Source organism: Callithrix jacchus, chromosome 14 (assembly GCF_049354715.1).
Source record: "Callithrix jacchus isolate 240 chromosome 14, calJac240_pri, whole genome shotgun sequence".
Taxonomy (NCBI): Eukaryota; Metazoa; Chordata; class Mammalia; order Primates; family Cebidae; genus Callithrix; species Callithrix jacchus.
In genome coordinates this window covers 15,163,773-15,184,251 of record NC_133515.1, presented here as the reverse complement: position 1 = coordinate 15,184,251, position 20,479 = coordinate 15,163,773, and the positions used below count along the sequence as shown (strand labels likewise).

General features: G+C 36.6%; 1 protein-coding gene across 2 annotated transcripts in view; it reads right to left on the bottom strand.

Annotated features, from left to right (window-relative positions):
* Nucleotides 1-624: 624 nt before the first annotated feature.
* MRPS9 (mitochondrial ribosomal protein S9) overlaps nucleotides 625-20,479 on the bottom strand; it is a 64,792-nt gene continuing 44,937 nt past the window's right edge. For both annotated transcript variants that reach the window (XM_002757463.7, XM_054244661.2), the window contains 6 exons: nucleotides 11,062-11,147; nucleotides 10,149-10,224; nucleotides 7,602-7,770; nucleotides 6,542-6,650; nucleotides 3,255-3,424; nucleotides 625-925 (listed from right to left, as the gene is read on the bottom strand). In XM_002757463.7, coding sequence (XP_002757509.3) covers nucleotides 834-925; nucleotides 3,255-3,424; nucleotides 6,542-6,650; nucleotides 7,602-7,770; nucleotides 10,149-10,224; nucleotides 11,062-11,147 — 702 coding nt within the window. In that variant the 3' untranslated portion in view covers nucleotides 625-833. The remainder of the gene's footprint in view (nucleotides 926-3,254; nucleotides 3,425-6,541; nucleotides 6,651-7,601; nucleotides 7,771-10,148; nucleotides 10,225-11,061; nucleotides 11,148-20,479) is intronic.

The following is a 20,479-nucleotide window of genomic DNA, read 5'->3' as shown; positions in this document are numbered from 1 at the left end:
TAGGTGCTCTTTCCACACACCCACATACAGTAAACTATGAGGGCTACGTAAATTCGCTTGACTGCAATAATCACTTCACCCTCTATATGTGTATCAAAACATCCTGTTGCATACCTTAAAAATACACAATAAAAAGTTTAAATACCCCCAAAACAAAACTGATACAAACTAGGGGGCAGAGGTGCCTTCTCCGCTGCAGCCTTGCTCATATTCCTGCAGTGAGTGAGCACAGACAGGCCTGACCGTGCCTTTCACTTGGCTGTTGTCTGCACCAGTGCCTCCTACACCTGACAGCTCAGCTCCCTGGCTCTGCTGAGCTCCTGATGGACGCAAGTTACTTCATTCTTCTGAGCAAGCAGTCTCACCTCTCATTCTGAAAACTATGTGGTGACAATTGTTAAGTGGAGAAACAACAGAATCTGGAGAAATGAGTTCTAGTCTAGCTCCAGTATTACAAGTGCCAACAGTCTGGCTCTGGCTGGTTGCTTAATTTTGGGGGCTTAGCCTTCTCATCTGCAAAATGAGGTAACTCGACTATATTTTGCTGAATGTTCCTTTCAGGTCTAATATGCCAGATTCTATGAACTATGCTTCCTAATCTTCTGAAAAAGTTAAACAATAAATAAAGTGGCAGAATGAGACTAAGATTTTTTTTTCCTTTTATTTTGTAAAGGTCACCTTTACAAAGTAGCATTTAAAAATAAATCCGTCTCACAACTCAAAGAAATTTCTGACAGTACTGCCCTCATGCTGGTCAGCCATCATTCACTGCGTGTCTGCTACGTGTCGGCATATATATACAGCTCTTCTTCTTCTTTCCTGGGAACAAACCCTTAGCGCTTCTTCCAGGTAAACTTTCTGCGGGCTCCCTCTTGGCCTGGTTTCTTCCGTTCTCTCACACGTGGATCAGTAGTAAGCAGTCCAGCTGCGACATAAAAAGAGAAGCGTTTAGGAACCATTAATATGCACGTTGCCAAGAAGAAAAGCAGGTGACTTCATGAATTTATAGGTACTGTTGGCTGAGAAACAAATTAGATGAAAGGAACCAGACCAATAATAATTTACCAACCCAGTGTCACTCTCATGACGGCAGTTTGCTTTCATTCTTTGAGGATATTTTTCCAACTTCTGAGACAAACACCAATTATCTTATTTAAACCTGCTTTCCTTATCTTATCAGAATATAACTCCCTTTTGGTTTTTAAGCTTGCTCAACCTAAGATAAAGCCGCTCTACTGTGGGCAGTCCCTATTCACTGTAAGGGAACTTAAGCTGCACACTTACTATTACAGAGGCCACAGTTTTAATGGAGCCAAGAGGGAGAGAAGAAAAACTTACTGTAAAGGTGAAGTATGAGAAGGTACTTAGATACCATCTATTAACAGTTTACATGAATATACATATACATACAAATATGGCTTGTCAAACATTTAAAAAAGGAAACTTTAATCATTTTATGTCATAACGATATTCCTTTTTTGTTTTAGAATCTAAAAGGTAAGTTTAGAGTTGTATTCTCAGCACAGGCAGTTTCTTCTGGACGAATAAAGTCAGTTTAAACAGGAAACTTTCATTCCCCCAATCATCAGGAGCGATTATGTTTCTAGGCAACTGCTGGGGTTACTCTTAGCTATGGCCCACAAGGAAGAGCCCCAGCTGTGGCTGGCGCTATAGTAAGTTAGTAAAGACCACAGATTCCAAGAATACCATTGATGGGAAAGCTCTTACACTGCTTTAATAAATATGTAAATGGACCATACTTTTTCCTTGTCTTTTTCACTCTTCCAACGATGGCACTCCTCTTATTGTATACAAGCCTTCGGTATTTTGTTAAGGACCATTTAATGTACATATAGGAAAACTTTAATTGCTTATTATTATATACCTGTAAGCTTTTAAACTTCTTTGTACTTAAAGGACATGTATGGAATAAAACAGCAGTATTTGACAAAATACAGACAAGACCTAAGTTCTAGCTTAAATTACAAGTAATAATGCTTTATTCCTTTCAGATATGTGCAGCAGCTCAAACTGATCGAATTGTTAAGGTCCTAGGAAATTATTTCAATGACTAGATATGAATCCCATACAATGACAAATTGCTTATAAGCAAAAGGATTTTTAAGAGGCTTAAGCAGTTAAGTGGCCTAAGCCATGGTAATGTTTCCATTGAACCTCAGTGGCTTGTACTAGAAGGTCTGGTGCACAGAGACCATCCTACTTGCCCAGAGGAGGAGCTTATGGACTTAAGTGCTAAGTGACTTGCCCAGGCCCACGCAGCTGGCTGACAGCATATATGGTGCTTTCCTCTTTTCATAAATGGTGTGAAGATAGTCTTCAGCACAAACTTGATTTATTATAACCACTAAAGCAGTACCCTAATGAAAGAATCAACTGTACATCCTTTTTCAGACTACACAGGGACTCTTGTATTCATGTTCAGGTAACAGGGTTACACAAAACAGGGTAAAAGAAAATTCAGACACCGCAATGGGAAAAAATGGAAACCTCCAATAACTTACAAAAAGAAAATATCCAAAGAACTTTATCACGAACTAAACAATTACTACAAATTGCTATGGTAGGCCAGGTGTGGTAGGTCATGCTACGTAATCTCAGTGCTTTGGGAGGCCAAGGCAGAATTGCTTGAGGCCAGGAGTTTGAGAACAGCCTAGGCAACACAGCAAAATGCAGTCTCTCAAAATATATAAAAATTGATCCGGGTGTGGTACTGCACGTCATAGTCCTAGCCACCTGGGAAGCTAAGCCAGGAGGACTGCTCAAGCCCGGAAGTTTGAGGCTGCAGTGATCCATGACCATACCACTGTACTCTAGCCTGGGTGACAGCGAGAGATCGACCATAGAAACAAAAACCCCACACATTTCTATGATAAAACAAAAACAAGTAATCTGTCTCTTAAATATAACTAAGCTAAGCACTTCGTTAATCTGGGCAAAAGGTGATGCATTAAGGGCAAAATTAACTTTTCCCTGACCTTGGAACTGAACATGTTAGCAGGGCTCAAATAATCAGTGCTGGGAGTTCTCTTCCCTTTTTCTAATTCAAGCTCACCTTGTAGAAATCAAACCTGAAACATACTGTTACGGCTCTGTAGCAAGAAAGAAGATAGCAGAGTGAAATATTACATATGTAACTATGTATTTTCTCACTAACTTCAGGCACTAGCACAAGAACCAGATGAACATGTGTAGTCATTATTGGGCTACCATGCCCATCCCATCTAGACTCATACCTTGTCTCATCCACTCGACCTCGTCCTCAGTGAGAAAGCTGCACAAGGCTTTTGCCATTGCCAGTCGTACTGCTCCAGCCTGTGCCGACCTCCCGCCCCCTGAGACTGTGCAGGTCACATCGTGTTTCCCAAGCCGGTCAACGAAGTGGAAAGGGAACATCAGCTGTTCTCTGAAGCACAGTACAAGTAAATGTGGTTACGTTTACTATAAATAATTATGTAAACAATTGAAATTCTGAATATTTATAAAAACAAGATTCTGCACGTCACTGTTACACTTTTCATACTTCTCAATCAATCCATTTTACCAAGATATAGAAACACTAACGTTTCTGACATTTTGAATAATTTGCTGAGAACTGTAAGATTTATTTCTTTGTCTTGGGTATAGCAATACACTCTATCTTACTGTTTCCTGATCCCCTTTACTCACAAGAACTTTGTGATAGTCTTACAGTTGGGGAACTCCATTATTCAACTGAATTTAACATCTCTGGATTGAATGATCAGAAATAAAATCAATATGCTTTCCCAAACAATTATCAAATGGCATTTGGATTCACTAAAGTATACTATAAATGTATCTGTATAATATGTAATGCTCATTCGGATGTGGTTAGCTTTTAAAATTTCTAAAACTATATTTGACTTTGCTCTTCCCCAACCCCAACACATATTTCCAATATTCTTATTATAGTACTCTAAATCATAGGGTCCTGCTACCTTCCTGAGGCCAGGTGACATTCTACACAGCCCCCTTCAGGCCTGCTCTCTCAGGGTCAGTCAGGGCCTACAAAGTCCTAGGGCAGGTACCATAGAACATGGCCCTGGACTTTCTCTTGTTCAATTGAACAAGTATTTGTTGAGTATCATTTTCATGCCATGTATGATGTTCACCATCACCTTTGTCAAGCATTTGATTTTGCTATTTTGTCTTAATATCTTGCTAAACTGTTATTCAGAAAAGCCCACTTACATTGCATTTGCTTTCTTTGACACTGTAGCTTTCAGACCAAAAATAAAGTTTATATAACACAGTTAAGGTGAGAGACAGGTATGGACAGGACATTCACACGCTATTCTTCATACCACGCTAGTCAAATAATCACGTGCAGATGGGCAAAGATGACTTTCAAAAGCCATAGCAAATTGGAATTTGTAACAGTACGATGTAGGGATGATATAACTCCTTCAACAACAAAAAACCCATAAATCTATACTGTCTTTTGGAACAAATGCCTCCAAATAACCAAATAAAAAGTACCATAAGTTATAAAAATAGTATTATAAGTAGTATCTATTAATATACTATCATAACTAAATAAAGTGTAAGCTGGGCACTTGTAGTCCAAGCTACTCAGGAGGCTCAGGTGGAAGGATTGCTTGAGCCCAGGAGTTTGAGTCCAGCCTGGGTGACAAAAACAGACCTTGTGTCTTTAAAAAAATTTAGTAAGTAAAAGAAAATTTGGAGACTGAAAATCTAATCCCACTATTGCATTTACCTTGACCATCTGGCTCCATGACTCAGATATATATAGCTAGTAATTACATTATGACATCTATTTTTCTAGATTTTAATTGGAGTCTCTTTATTTATATAAGCATTTGTTAAAGAACCACAAAATTTAAAAAATTAAGCCAGGTAAGTGTTTAAGCTCCCAGACAAATGACTGCCCAGAAGCCTCCTTTGGCTAACCCACCCAACCGTGTGTTAGGTGATGAGAGAACTCCAGTCAAGAGCTCTGATTCTGTGTTCATTAGTCTTCCTAGGGGTCAATGGTCACCTCACTGCTGGTTTGTAAGTTCCTGACACGGCGACCCTAAATCCTTACAACTACATAAAAATAAGGGGGAGTTTGGGTGCCCATTCTCACCAAGACTAGCCTTAGGCTTCCCAACTATGTAGGAAGTTTCTTGCCAATAGGAATCATATCTTAAATATCTCTGATATCTTCACAAAGCCTGGAACAAGACCGGACACATAGATGATCCTTAGTAAAGGGCTGCTAAATTCAAATCAAAGAATAAGATGTAAGGATGTAATTTCATTATGAGACAAGCCATAATTGAGACTTGCTGTTAAATCATGAGGAGTGATGTCTGAATACAAATCAACAGGCAGGTTATTGTTTAATGCCATTCCTCCTATAGCTCCCAATGCTGAAGTTATCAATCCCTGGGGTATGGTTTCTCTCTATCTTTTCCTAAGGGAAATAAAAGCTTCTTCCATCCCCTGCCCTGTGAGGATAATAGCAGAATTAATTCATCTTAAATGGAGTTAAGAATGCACCGCTTGTTGACACAGGCACACACAAATAAAATAAACATATATTTCCTAAAGTAATTATTGTGTCCAGAAGCTTACACTGTATTAGGAGGGTCCTCTTTTGCCAACATCAGCATTGGTATCAAAAGAGCTTTTGCCCTTTTGACCTTAAATCCACAACACGTTCAGGAAACAGGAGAAGGATTAGGAAAGGAGGAACTAATCATTCCAAACTTCTGTTACTCGTGGATAATGACAGTAACTACTAGGAAAATAATAACTATATCAAGAAGAGTCTTATATAGCAAGTCAGAGAGCGTCTAAGATGAGTATATTTAGATTAGAAGAACTGTAGTATCTATTTATGATTAATGTGTATTTCTCCATAGGATACAAAGTTTAAAAAATAAAACTGCCATATTTAGCACCAGGAACTAAGCAAAGCCTGATGAGTTCTTATTTTAACCCGTAAATGCCAGGTTTCTTTGCTTGCTCAAAAAATACATTATAATCACATTCCTCTGAATAGGAAAAAATCCAAAATGATAAAGCAGAATTTTTCTAATATTTATGATCAGGAAAACAAACACAAGTCACAAGAAACTGCTTGCACTTTTCCTTGCCCAGTGCTTAGGTCGGTTTTAAGTACGAAGTCTGTTTTTTGTGGTGGTGGTTTTATTTTGTGCATGCCCATCCCCAAACTAAAAGTAACCTACTTTTCCTACATTTTGGCACAGTCTGCACGGCAGAAAAAGCTACACACCTAAGACTACTCAAACTGCAGTAGGTTCTGATGAAAAGGGGAAGAAGAGTCAATTAATGAGGAATTCTAGAGATGCTTTTTAAAAATCTGGAAACTTCGTTAAAAAATAGCTTCAATTAGCTAGTCTGATATTTTACGCTGGTAAAAAAAAATCATTCAGATAAATAGAATTAGAAGATCACAAGCCTTCTTAAATGATCATGATGTACTACAAAGCATGTTTTCTTTAAAAACGAAAAATCAAAACCGGAAGCAAACCTGTCCTGCATGATTGGGAAGTAATGCAGGTAATCAATTCCATTTACTTTTATTCTTCCACTTCCATGTTCATAAACAATTGCTTCTGCTTTTGCAGTCTTTCTTTTACCTTCAAAAAATATAAAATTCCTGTTAGTAAATATATTGAAGACCTGCTTTGAGACAGGTAAAACTACATTAAAATTTGTTTCCCCAAAATATATAACACTGTATATAAGTGCATTCTATAACTATTATTTCATGTCAAACAAAAATAAAGCAGGTAAGCTACACTACACAACAGATGCAATAAAGCTTGCTGTGGGGTAATTTTGTTCTTCAATTCCACTTTAGAAACATTACAATGATTTTAAATTAGTCTGAACAACCAACAAAGTAATTTATATTCATTTACCTTACTTAAGAGAATCCACAACCAATTTACATAGCGTTCTTATAAACAATAAGAATATATCTAACAACATAATTTTTAGAAATATATAAATAGTATGATAAAATAGAACTAGGAGAAACAAAAAAATACTCAGAAAAGGTCACATTTCTTTGAAAATACCACAGTAGTTAAAAATGACAATGATGTGAAATCTTTTAAGAGTTGTAAATATTTTAATAGGTCAAGTCTTAAAAGTTGGACATCTAATGGCTCTGTACCTATACAAGGAAAACATGAGTTAAGGACGTTAAGAAATCTTCACATTACATAGTTTTGGCATTTGATACACAGATGCACTGAGCATTTTCATTTTTTGAAAAGAAAACTTCATTATAAATATTTTACTGATTCTAGCAGCTTAAAATGTGAAAATAAAAATGTGTGAAAATAAAAAGTGTTAATATCACTGTATAGGTATGCATTCACATTTTTTTCTTGGGACATTATAAAGTTCAGTTTTGAAAAACTTCAATAGAATCTTAAAAGTCAGGAAATCCAATGTAGCAGTAGCAAACATAAATAAACAAATAAAAAATCTAATGGATACCAGAGAGCAATAGCAAATAAAAATAATTGTAGTTTTTCAATCTTCACTGAATTTATTTTCTCTCTGCAGAATGTCATTACCTTCGCTTTTGCTAAAGGCCATTCCTTGCTCGTCATACTGCACAGGTTCAATCAGCTGTTTTTTTGATTGAATGATTACACTTCTTCGAAACCTCTGCACAAATTCTTCCTCAGCAGCACCATATTGCAATGTCAATAACTTTTCTAGCAGGTGAATGAACTGCATATACTGCAGACAATAAAAATTCATTAGAAGGTGCAAGTGTAATTGCATTTGCTAAATTTTTTCTATTTTTGCATACCTGATCTTTCCAATGTTGCTATTCCTGATGAATTTTGACAGGATGACACTTCTGCATCTTCATGCTGCTTTTAAAACAGCATGCAGATGCATCACTTCTCCTACCTATCTTTAGTACCACATCTTTTCTTTCAAGAAACAAAGAGATTTATCATTCAAAGAAAAATCAATTTCTCTGTAGTATGATTATGAAATAGAGATTTAAATTCACTTTCAAAAAGTATTTAGATGATCCTCAAGTGTAATTTCCACTCTTTTATTAGAACGGTATCAAGAGGAGCTTTATAAATAATTTCAAGTAAGTTATGTATAGTAAAATGGAAAGAAGTTTGATTTTCAGAAAATGTACCTCTTAAATTATATTTCATAATACATTTGGCAAATATATCTTTGGCTGTTCAAGCTGTGTTACTTTAATGTTTATGATTTCCTTTAAAACCGAACAATCAAGCTATTTAAAAATTCAAGAGATACTTGACTTAAAGGGCAACCTCTTGAAATAAATTATCCTTGCTCCTCTGTGCATTTTTTTTAATAGTTCTTGAACATGTGATTAGAAAGTAAACAACTTGGAATTAACCCCTTAAAATTAGAAGCCAGAATAATCACTCTAAGTGTTTTTGGAGAAGGAAACAACTAATGCTTGAGAGTCTTAGTTAATATGGATTGTGAAACTCAGCTTTTGATAACCTTATGTTTTTTTGTCAACCTTAAACATCATACTCATCTTTGTCACCATTGTCTTTATTGTAAAAACCTGCCATTAATTAGTTTGAAATGTTTAAAAATCTCACCAGTAAGATTAATATTAAAAGTACTACTTCAACTATAGCTTCCTATGATGTAATGAAAGAGACGGCACTCTTCTAGTAAAGGTGAAACACTCAGCTACCTATGATATTGGGTTGACAAGAACTCCACGCTCCCCTCCAGTCACTGGCCTGGGCGTTCTGTGCTCGGCCATTCTCTCAATTCCATCTCACACACTCTCAATGACGACTTTTGCATCTACAAAGGGACACTACAGGTGGAACTCATTCTTGCTTCGAACTAGGTTAAGAAGTCACTGACCACCTCCACCTCCCTCATCTTGAGACCAGCCATAAACACCAGGATTTCTTCTGATATCCAGTACCCAAAGTATAGAGTATCATATGTAACTTGTTTCTTTTGTTTTCATAGCTGTATTAACGTCCTTGAGCTATTACAAAGCAGAAAAAATACCTGAGTTATTATTTAAAAAAGCAAAGCAGCCAGAAAACAGAGGAAATAATGAAATTACTTTTCAGTGAAAAAGCAATGAGATTCTTCAGTCAGATTCAAGTATAGCAATACTTGGCAGTTAGGAGATTAGAAATTAACTCTGGATCTACCACTAACCAAATGTCCAACACTTTTGTTTAAGCAAACTGCAACTTTTCCAAATCATTAATTTCCGTAATAGCTTAAATGAGAAAAGAACAATTCAAGTACATAACTTAAAATCTATATATGGTGGCAAAGTATGAGCAATGTTAGCCACCACCATCAAAGAAAAACTCCATCTTGGAAAAAAGTTTGTAGAATTTATCTATATTCCAATCTTCCAGAAAGTAACAAATTTGAAGAGTCAAAATATTTAAGACATCAAATGTCCTATAGTAATGTTGATAGAATATTTAACAAAATAAGAATGCAATTAAGACCTAAAGCGGGGGGGGTCACAAACTTTATAAGGTATAAGAGTCATCTGGAAAGTTTGTTAAAAAGACTACTGCGTGACCCCAGAGATTCTGCACTAGGTCCGAGTGAGGCTTAGGACACTGTAGTTTGTAACAAGTATTTTAAGGGATTCCGATACAGGTGGTTGGCAGATCCCAAGATAAAAACCACTGACCTTACAGATATGGCACACAAGGTAAGCAGCAAATTGCATGAAGGTAACCATGTGCTGCATCCCTTTTCTACTTAACCTATAATGACTCCTTACACTTATCATCAGCTTGTAAAATTAGCTACTGGTCTTACAGAAGATGAAATGGCATCTGCTCTGCTTCCCTAAAACAACTGGCAGAGTACGTGAGGGCATTTATAAGAGAAGGACCTGGAGACTCGACAAGTCACCTCCCTGACCACAGACAAGGTCCTCCCAATGCAGAAATCAATGATGAATGTGGTTTCTTTGTATAAAAAGAAAGAAAGAAAGAAAGAAAAATCATCTTAGGAACACCTGCCTCTGAGGAACATTACTATTAGGATCTAAATACAGCAATTGTCTGCATTCTTATGGCACAGGTCTCCTTAAATTAAAAAGATTAATTACTCACATCTTGATCTGACAGTTTTTCCACTAACATTTCTTCTAGTTCCTCCTTAATCAGCCATCTGCTGCCAATCAGGTCTCTGTTAAAATATCACATATATTCTCTTTTTAATTAGCCATGCAATTAGAGTTATATCACAAAAGATCCCACATATAGTGGCAATTTTAAGATTTGAAAATAAGTTTTTATATTATGTAGCAGTAATTTTACCCAACTAAGCTATTTTTGACAAACATTCCATTTCCTCAATCTGCTTTACAAAAGGTATCTATGCTAGCAAATGTTTTAAGAGTTAAATATGCCACTATGGAACTCATTTGGTATTAAAAGCTACCAGATTTCTTAAAGATTAAAATTTTATCTGTATAACTTACTTCAAAGATGATGTTATGGACACAACGTTAACCTGTCCATAGACTAAAGTAGTGTCAGGTCCAACTAAGGGATAGGGGTGCATTTAACTTAACCAAGGTGTTCTTCCTTTATGGAAGAAATCTTGAATAGATAGGGCAAAATTTAACACTGGGTGATCAGTTTGACGGATCTCATCTATTGCTGTTTGCCAAATGGAAGCAGAAACCTTGAAATACCCAAAAATAAAAATAAAATATAAAAAAGGATGCAAATGGTAAATAAATGAGCAGCTATATACATAAAAATTCTGAGGACATCATATCCAAGTACAGTAATTAAATACCACATAATACATAAATCTGGGATAAAATAACATAAAAATAACTTCAATACGTGCTTCCTCCTAAACAAAAACCACCCATTATTTTGAACCCTAACCTTAATGCTTAATGCTGAAATATGGAACAAATTTTAGGCTTCAGGTATGTCTAAAAATATACCAATGAGAGGCATGTTTTCAGTTCAAATTGTACAATGATTTTGGTACAAGAATGGAGCTTACCTGGTTTTAGTTTCTTCTGGAAGGAGGCCTTTGGCTTGCAACTGACTTTGACGTTTTTCTACACTGAGTAACATTCCGTATACATCCTATGCCAAACAAAATATATAGTACATGCTAAAAATAAGAGCAATGGTACATTATAAGTTCTGATATACTTTATAGTTTTGTCCTGTAAGTACTCTCTAAGGTGTCTGCCTCAGAGAATCTAGCTGCAAAAAGTAAATAAAACTGAAAATGCTTTTCATAACACTATTCCTCATTTAAACTTAAAGATGATAGAATAATTTCAATGAGAATTTAGTGTCATACATCACAGCACACTTAACTTTAGCTGATTTTAAAATAACTCTATAAAAATTTTACAACTCCAGTGAGGTTGGTTTAAAAAAAAAAAGTAAACAATTTTCTTTTTCCTTAGGAAAAATCATAATTTATATGGCAATGTGCACTTTAAACTTAGAGAAATAGTCAGTAAAATATATCGTACTTATAGATACTTACTTAGTATTTAATACAACTTACTACTTATTTAATATTTAAATAATATTTAAGTCCTTATCATATAGTTTGTATCTTAAAAAAAGCTTTCTATTATGTTTTTTGTTATTTGATTTCTTCCTATTAATTTACTTCCTAACAAAATCTGTGAATGTATGTCACTTCTTAAATTACAATGGAAATAGAAGTTTGCCATTTTGTTAGAACTGGTAAAAAGCAATAATCCAGCAATAAGCATTATCAACAAAATATATTTTCCAGGCAATGATTTTACAACAAGCAAAATAGTACAACAGCTTTTGCCTGAGCAAACTTAACTTTTTGAGGATTAATACTCAATTTGTATTTATTTATTTATAATTTACACATAACCTAGCATACTAATACCCAATGAGCAGACAGGTATTTTAAAAGAATGTGCTAGAGATGACATAAATTGATCTTTTTTTTTTTTTTTTTTTGCTAATCATGACCTTCTAGTATTACCAAACATCAAAAGATACACCTTGATACTGATAGAGATGTCAATTCATATCTCAAATGGTCTTAATAATTTCAAGTTTTCAGGGGCAACTTCTCATGGGCTCTGATTAGACTGCCATATTACCTCATAATATTGCTGATAAAGTTTGCCACCACCGTCGTATTTACAAGTGCTTGAATTTTAGCATGGTATTCACTGTGCAACCTATTTTCAGGAATGGAATGGAAAGGAAGGAAGGAAGGAAGGAAGGAAGGAAGGAAGGAAGGAAGGAGAAAAAAGGGAGGTAGGGAGGGGGAAAGGCAGGGAAGCAGGGAGGACAGAATAAGCCTTTGAGTTTTTGTAACATATGTGAGAAAAGCCGATATAACACTCAATGGGTAGGACTCCTCAGTGAATAAGGATATAAAAACTCATTCCTTTTGGCTGGAGAGATTCGTGTAAGTGTTTTTTGCTTTGTTTTTCATTAAGGGTAGTAGAATTGATAGTTTAGAAGAGAAAAGAAAAAAGAAGCAGAGAAAAAGAAGAAACAGCACTTAGAAGCTACAAAACTGGTGGTGAGCTAGACTTTACCAGTGGACATGAGTATCTCAAAACCGAAGGTAAGTCCATCACTCTAGCAGCAGCAGCAGCAGCAGCATCTACACCTAGACTGGCTAGAAACAATACATTCTAAGAACCACAGCGAATCTAGTTCAACACAATAGCAAAGGGACAAATAAAGTTAATTAATCCTAGTATTCCTATCAAGTGTAACTGTCCGTACAACTATGTTCCAAGTACATATCTATCACCTGTAGCAGCAGAGGAATGTATCTGACAATTAAAAACAAACAAAAGACAGCTGTCTATCCTAAAGCAAACCTAACACAAACCATCCACATATAGAATAACAGGGGTATATATCCACATATATATCCCTGCTACTCCACTTAAAATAACATTTTACAATTTATCTCCCAAGAATTGGTAAGCCTTGTTGACTGTGGTTAGGGTACTTTTAACTCACTTTTAAAGGCTAAAATACTGGGTTGGTACTCCAAATGGATAATATATCAGAAAATTTTCTCAGCGCTTCTGTTTCTAGAAGCAATTCTCAAATGATCTGAAAAGTACCTCCCCCCAGCCCTTGCAAAATGAATGCTTCCCACTTATATGAAACGGATAGACACAGGCAAATAGCATGTCACTATGTGCCCAGCACAGCCTGTCAGCAAGAAGGACCACAGGCAGACTATGTCTCCACTGGGGTGCCTGGGTAAGGGAACTGCAGTGAGCCTCTGAGCTGCTGGGTCCAGAGTCCTGAGATTCAGAGAGTGACAAAGTCAGAGAAGGTCTATCTTTCAAACTAGCCAAGAATATATGAACTGAAAAGAATGCCGACAATAGTAGTAAGATACCCTCCTCTGCTTACAAGGGTTTACTTAATTTTCTGAAATAACTAAGGCAACTAAAATAACAACAATAAACCTGTCTTGTACTTAAGGTTTAAGTCAAAGTTTAGGCTGCTAAATTAACCATCATTTCCCAATGATTTTTGAGCAATTTTTACCATAAGTCCTTATTTTTCTTATTCTTCCATGATGCCATTTCCTCCTAATATTGTACTGAGATCCATAATTGATAAATGGTACAAATAAAACAATCAGAAAAAATGTGGAAGAGGAGAAAACAACCCATGAAAAGTGCATGTCAGATTTCAAACATGGTGAATTTGATTCATTTGCAGCAAATGCTTACAATTTGATGATTGTAACCCATCAAATCACATTAAGCCACTCCATATACTTCTTTAAATAGGAAAATATATGTAAAGTACGTACTTAGCACAGTGCCTGACCTATAGTAATGGTCAAGAATGATAGCGGGGGTGAGGTATGGCTTTCAAGAGTCAAACAATTTTACCGGTGCACCATTTCCATTTATTCTTTCTCTTTTGCATAATAAGACCACTCTTAAGATTCTACCTTGGTTAGAGACAACATTTCTCTGGAAAGTAGATTCTATAGCTTCAACTCCCTGAAGAGATGTGTACTAATTTACATAGAAAAAATCCTTGAGGGTACAAAATATGCCAAGAACTGTCAACATCACAGATTATCACTGGTGGCTTCTGGTATATTGTTAAGTTTCCACTTAATTTTTAAGGGACACTAGAGAATCAGTATGACCCACCTACACTAAGTTTATATACTGTATTTAACAGTGTAATTCTCAAATATGACAGGAATAACCCAGATGTGAAATGCTGAATCATTAATCACAGCTATGATTAATATTTCATAAAATCAAAGCAAGCCTATCCACCCCTTGTGTCATCAGATTTCCATAATGTATGAGTCAAATTTAGAAGGTGCCTAATTTGAAAATACCAGATGCTCAGGTTGCAGAAAAGAAATGCTTAAACTAAACCCTTCTAAGAGCATGAGCACTATGATTTTTAGTATCCTTCTGAAATCTGTTTTGGTTCCATTAATCATGTGGAAATTCCAATTTTAGGAAATGTAAACAAGTAACATTTCATGGGGAGGTGATATAGAAGAAGTCAATTGTATTTTGGTACACAACATAAATAGTAACTAATAGTAATTATCTTAGATACTAGCATGGTAACAGTAAAGTAACTGACTTAATATTTGTGTTTGTTAAAGAAATCACAGAAAATCAATTCCTTAAATAATGTCCTCAATTTTTTGGCCACTGACATACAGAATATCAACTCAAACAAATACAAATATAATCCACTTATCATTAACAAAGAGAGAGGTTTCTGCTGTGTATCTCAGGTACCAAGTGACATACTTCTGTTGTAAACTCTTGCTATTACTTTGTGAATACAATATACTATATAGATTGTATATCATGTAAATGTCATTCAACATACAAAGAAAATCATCTCAAGATGGATCATATGAAAAAGGACTCTGAGGAAGTCCACATTCCAGGAGTGACGACCTGAAAGTTCTTGTAACTCAGATGGCATATATTTTTACTATTGAAATTAAAGCCCCATCATATATTATGATAATTATGCCATTAACAAAGAGGTAATCTGATTAAAACAAACATGGAGACAATAATATGTCGAATCCTTTTATAAAAAATTAATTTTCTTAATTGGTATGTTTGGAGCATACCAGATATACAATGGTAATTATTCATATGGGAGGAAAATGTACATTAAAGATACCTCTAGAACAGCAATTTCCACTGCTGAATTAATTACTGAATTAACTCCTGCTGTCAAGGAAAGTCTTAAAACAGCAGGCAAATATATTTTAGCACCAGTTTGTAGCTTTTTTAAAATAAGCACTTTACACAGTTGTAGTTATTTCACAATACCTCACTGTGAGAAGGGTCACTATTTTAATTCCATTTTAAAAGGCAGCACTACATCCCAGAGTTTTAAATATCCTCCACAAGGTCACAGAGAGGATGTAGACACATCTGCACTAAGTAAGAATTCTGTGATACTTGGTCCCCAGGACTTCTGCTGACAACTCTGGAGTCTTCACATAACGAAGCAGCACACTTCTGGGGTTGCTGTTCCAGATTTTAAGAACCGAGTAGGTTACTGAAGTCCTTTAATATGGAATCCTTCCCAAACCATTTTATGAGACCGACATCATCCTGATTCCAAAACCTGGCAGAGACTCAGCAAGAAAAGAAAACTTCAGGCCAACATCCATGATGAACATAGATGCAAATATCTTCAATAAAATACTGGCAAACTGATTGCAACAGCACATCAAAAAGCTTATTCACCATGATCAAGTAGGATTCATTCCGGGGATGCAAGGCTGGTTCAACATACACAAGTCTATAAACACAATTCACCACATAAACAGAACCAAAGACAAAAACCATATGATTATCTCAATAGATGCAGAGAAGGCCTTTGACAAAATTCAACAGCCCTTTATGCTAAAAACCCTCAATAAACTCGGTATTGATGGAACGTATCTCAAAATAATAAAAACTATTTACGACAAACCAACAGCCAATATCATACTGAATGGGCAAAAGCCGGAAGCATTCCCTTTGAAATCTGGCACTAGGCAAGGATGCCCTCTCTCACCTCCTATTCAATATAGTACTGGAAGTTCTAGCCAGAGCAATCAGGCAAGAAAAAGAAATAAAGGGTATTCAAATAGGAAAGGAGGAAGCCAAATTGTCTCTATTTGCAGATGACATGATTGTATACCTAGAAGACCCCATCACCTCAGCCCAAAAACTCCTGAAACTGATAAGGAATTTCAGCAAAGTCTCAGGATATAAACTCAATGTGCAAAAATCACAAGCATTCGTCTACACCAATAACAGACTTAAAGAAAGCCAAATCAAGAACAAACTGCCATTCACAATTGCTACAAAGAGAATAAAATACCTAGGAATACAACTTACAAGGAACGTAAAGGACCTCTTCACGGGGAACTACAAACCACTGCTCAACGAAATCAGAGAGGACACAAACAGATGGAGAAAGATTCCATGTTCATGGTTAGGAAAAATCAGTATCGTGAAAATGGCCATACTGCCCAAAGTAATTTACAGATTCAATGCTATCCCCATCAAGCTACCAATGACCTTCTTCACAGAACTGGAAAAAAACACCTTAAACTTCATATGGAACCAAAAGAGAGCCCGCATAGCCAAGTCAATTCTAAGCAAAAAGAACACAGCGGGAGGCACCACACTACTGGACTTCAAACTATACTACAAGGCTACAGTAATCAAAACAGCATGGTACTGGTACCAAAACAGAGATATAGACCAATGGAACAGAACCGAGGCCTCGGAGGCAACACAGCGTATCTACAACCATCCGATCTTTGACAAACCTGACAAAAACAAGCATTGGGGAAAGGATTCCCTGTTTAATAAATTGTGTTGGGAAAACTGGCTAGCCATGTGCAAAAAGCAGAAACTGAACCCCTTCCTGACACCTTACACTAAAATTAACTCCAGATGGATTGAAGACTTAAACATGAGAGCTAACACCATAAAAACCCTAGAAGAAAATCTAGGCAAAACCATTCAGGACATAGGTGTAGGCAAGGACTTCATGACCAAAACACCAAAAGCATTAGCAACAAAAGCCAAAATAGACAAATGGGACCTAATCAAACTCCACAGCTTCTGCACAGCAAAAGAAACAGTCATTAGAGTGAATCGGCAACCAACCAGAATGGGAAAAAATTTCTGCAGTCTACCCATCTGACAAAGGACTAATATCCAGAATCTACAAAGAACTAAAGCAGATTTACAAGAAAAAAACAAACAAGCCCATTCAAAAGTGAGTGAAGGATATGAACAGACACTGTGTAAAAGAAGACATACATGAGGCCAACAAACATGAAAAAATGCTCATCATCACTGGTCATTATAGAAATGCAAATCAAAACTACATTGAGATACCATCTCACACCAGTTAGAATGGCGATCATTACAAAATCTGGAGACAGATGCTGGAGAGGATGTGGAGAAATTAGGAACACTTTTACACTATTGGTGGGAGTGTAAATTAGTTCAACCATTGTGGAAGACAGTGTGGCGATTTCTCAAGGACCTAGAAATAGAAATTCCATTTGACCCAGCAATCCCATTACTGGGTATATATCCAGAGGATTATAAACCGTTCTACTATAAGGACACATGCACATGAATGTTCATTGCAGCACTGTTTACAAAAGCAAAGACCTGGAACCAACCCAAATGCCCATTGACGATAGACTGGACTGGGAAAATGTGGCACATATACACCATGGAATATTATGCAGCCATCAAAAACTATGAGTTCACGTCCTTTGTAGGGATATGGATGAACCTGGAAACCATCATTCTCAGCAAACTGACACAAGAACAGAAAATCGAACACTGCATGTTCTCACTCATAGGCAGGTGTTGAACAATGAGAACACATGGACACAGGGAGGGGAGCATCACACACTGGGGTCTGTCGGGGGGAAATAGAGGAGGGACAGCAGGGGGTGGGGAATTGGGGAGAGATGGCATGGGGAGAAATGCCAGACATAGGTGATGGGGAGGAAGGCAGCAAATCACAATGCCATGTGTGTACCTATGCAACAATCCTGCATGTTCTTCACATGTACCCCAAAACCTAAAATGCAATAAAAAAAATAACTGGAGGTTCTCCAAATACACCAGAACTTCTTTCACAAGGCAAATGAACCCGTTTACACCTCAGGTATAAGGATTAGAATTATCTGTTTTTCTGGCACATTTTAAATTTTACTGCTTTCCCCTTCATTTTAGATATATATATATTTTTGGTATAAATTTCATCTGTGGCCATTAACTCCTTTGATTTAAATACTTTGAAAATACTCCATGGTTTATTGCAAAACAGGTTCTAAAATATAAATGAAGTTTCTATACAATGCTATGAGGGGAGCTTTTATAAAACTTCAATGAATGCAGTAAGACTGATACTAGTCTTAAAACTGGGATTTTATTAACCTCTATTTTGAGAAAATGTATTTATTTAAGGTGAGTAATGCCTACTATAACAATGCATAGAATTTTCAACATTCTGTACTACGGTCCTCCCCAAGCATGGGGTTCACAGGACACTAAAAGGGGTTTGAGTCCACTCTCTTTGAGCAGCAGAGTGTTAAAGCAACACTTCCCTTTAATGTTTCTTTACTTAAGGACTTCACAGAGCTTTGATCCTTCTAAGTGTCTCCTTGTTAAAGTTTCCTAGTATACAATATGTAACATTCCTAAACTAACACCACTTCAGAGCCTCTTTCTTGAAGAATATTTCACGGTTTGTATTCTTCAGAAAGCACTTTGGGAAGAGCTGTGTTACAGACATGTCTTGACTTAATGAATCACGTTTTACAAAAGGGTTACCAGTTCAGAGTCAAATAATCAGCTCCCATTATGAGTTTTAAAGGATTTTCAACTTAACTTTTGGTGAATGAATTTTAATTTTTTTTTTCAGAAATATACATACTGATAATTTTTTTTTTCTTAAAATTAAAGGAACTTCACAAATTGAACCATGACTACTAAGGCTGTGACCCACCATTCCCTTTGCCACCAGCTTGGTCCTCCTGGACAGGCCTAAGCTGCTATGGGAAAGGGGGTAACCCTGGTGGGGTTTACAGCCTTGGACCCAAAGGGCAGCTCACTCTCTGACCTAGCCTTTTTTCCACCCCCCGCAGTCTACACCTAGGCTAGTCACAACTCCGTTATCCCACTGTACAGCATCTTCTTTTTTGCGCAGACATCTATATCCTCTTTAACATTCTTCCCTCTCCTTCACACCTTTACTCAGTTGTTTCAGGAAACTTCTGTTTATTCTTTCTCTCTTTTTTTGAAACCTAAAGCCCTAAATCATGTCTGAAAAGTATACAAGTTCTACTGGTTAAATGACTATTAAGAAAATGAGAAGCCATCCATTTCTGGTGAAAAAGCCGGCCAAGCCAGTGCCACCAAGCAGGGGATCCCTTCATGGTTCTCAACAATGCTTTGAAAAACTCAGGAAGTTTATTTCTTCTTGCTTAAATTCCTTTTTATTGTTTAAGTAATTATTTGTTACTATGGTTTTATATTTTTTTCATTATATACCTACATCTTATTAATGATACTGTAAAATAAACGAGTTTTTAATCAACTTTCTCAGGAACCTGAAGACATGCAGATCATTATGTCCACAGGAAGATGGGAGCCCCAAGTGCCCTGAGAATGAACCTGTAGAGTATGGCACATTTCCAAAGTGTGAGAATATCACAGATCAGCAAATCCCCCTTTACTTCATACTTTCCTAGCATGCTTGATTTCTGGGCAGGAACAATAAACTGTACCTTATATTTCATGGCCATTTTTCCTCAAAACCTCTCCATTTCTCCACAGAAAGTGGATGGACTAAATATATGTCAGTTGGAAACAGGATTCACTAAAGCATCATCATACACTGACCTTAACTGCAAGTGGCATCAGGACCATCTTTTATTAATCGCTATAATGTAATATATATGCTTCCTATGCAAACGGTCAATACTAAAAAGAAGATTTGGCATCTTTATCAAGGACAAGAAAGGTTAATTGGCATCAGAAGGATCTCCTCATGCAACTGCACATAGGCTCTAGATGTGTTTTCCCGTCACAACTCCTGGCCAATGGCATCCAGGCCTCAAACAATTACAGTTGGGCAATGACGTGGGAAAATCAGTTTGGCTTAGTGTCTGTTACCTTGTCACATAGGGAAAAAATTATATCAACAAAATAAATGGTAGCAGCAAGGATTCATTTCCAAGTCTTTAAAGCTTGCCACAGTCTTCAGGGGCTACCTCCCGTGCTGCAGTGGGGACAGCTGTCCTGTGATCACTAACGGCGGGGAGGGAACGGCTCCCCCTACCACCAAGACCAGGCAGAACAAAGAGTGCAGACGGGCGAGATGGTTCCAAGTGT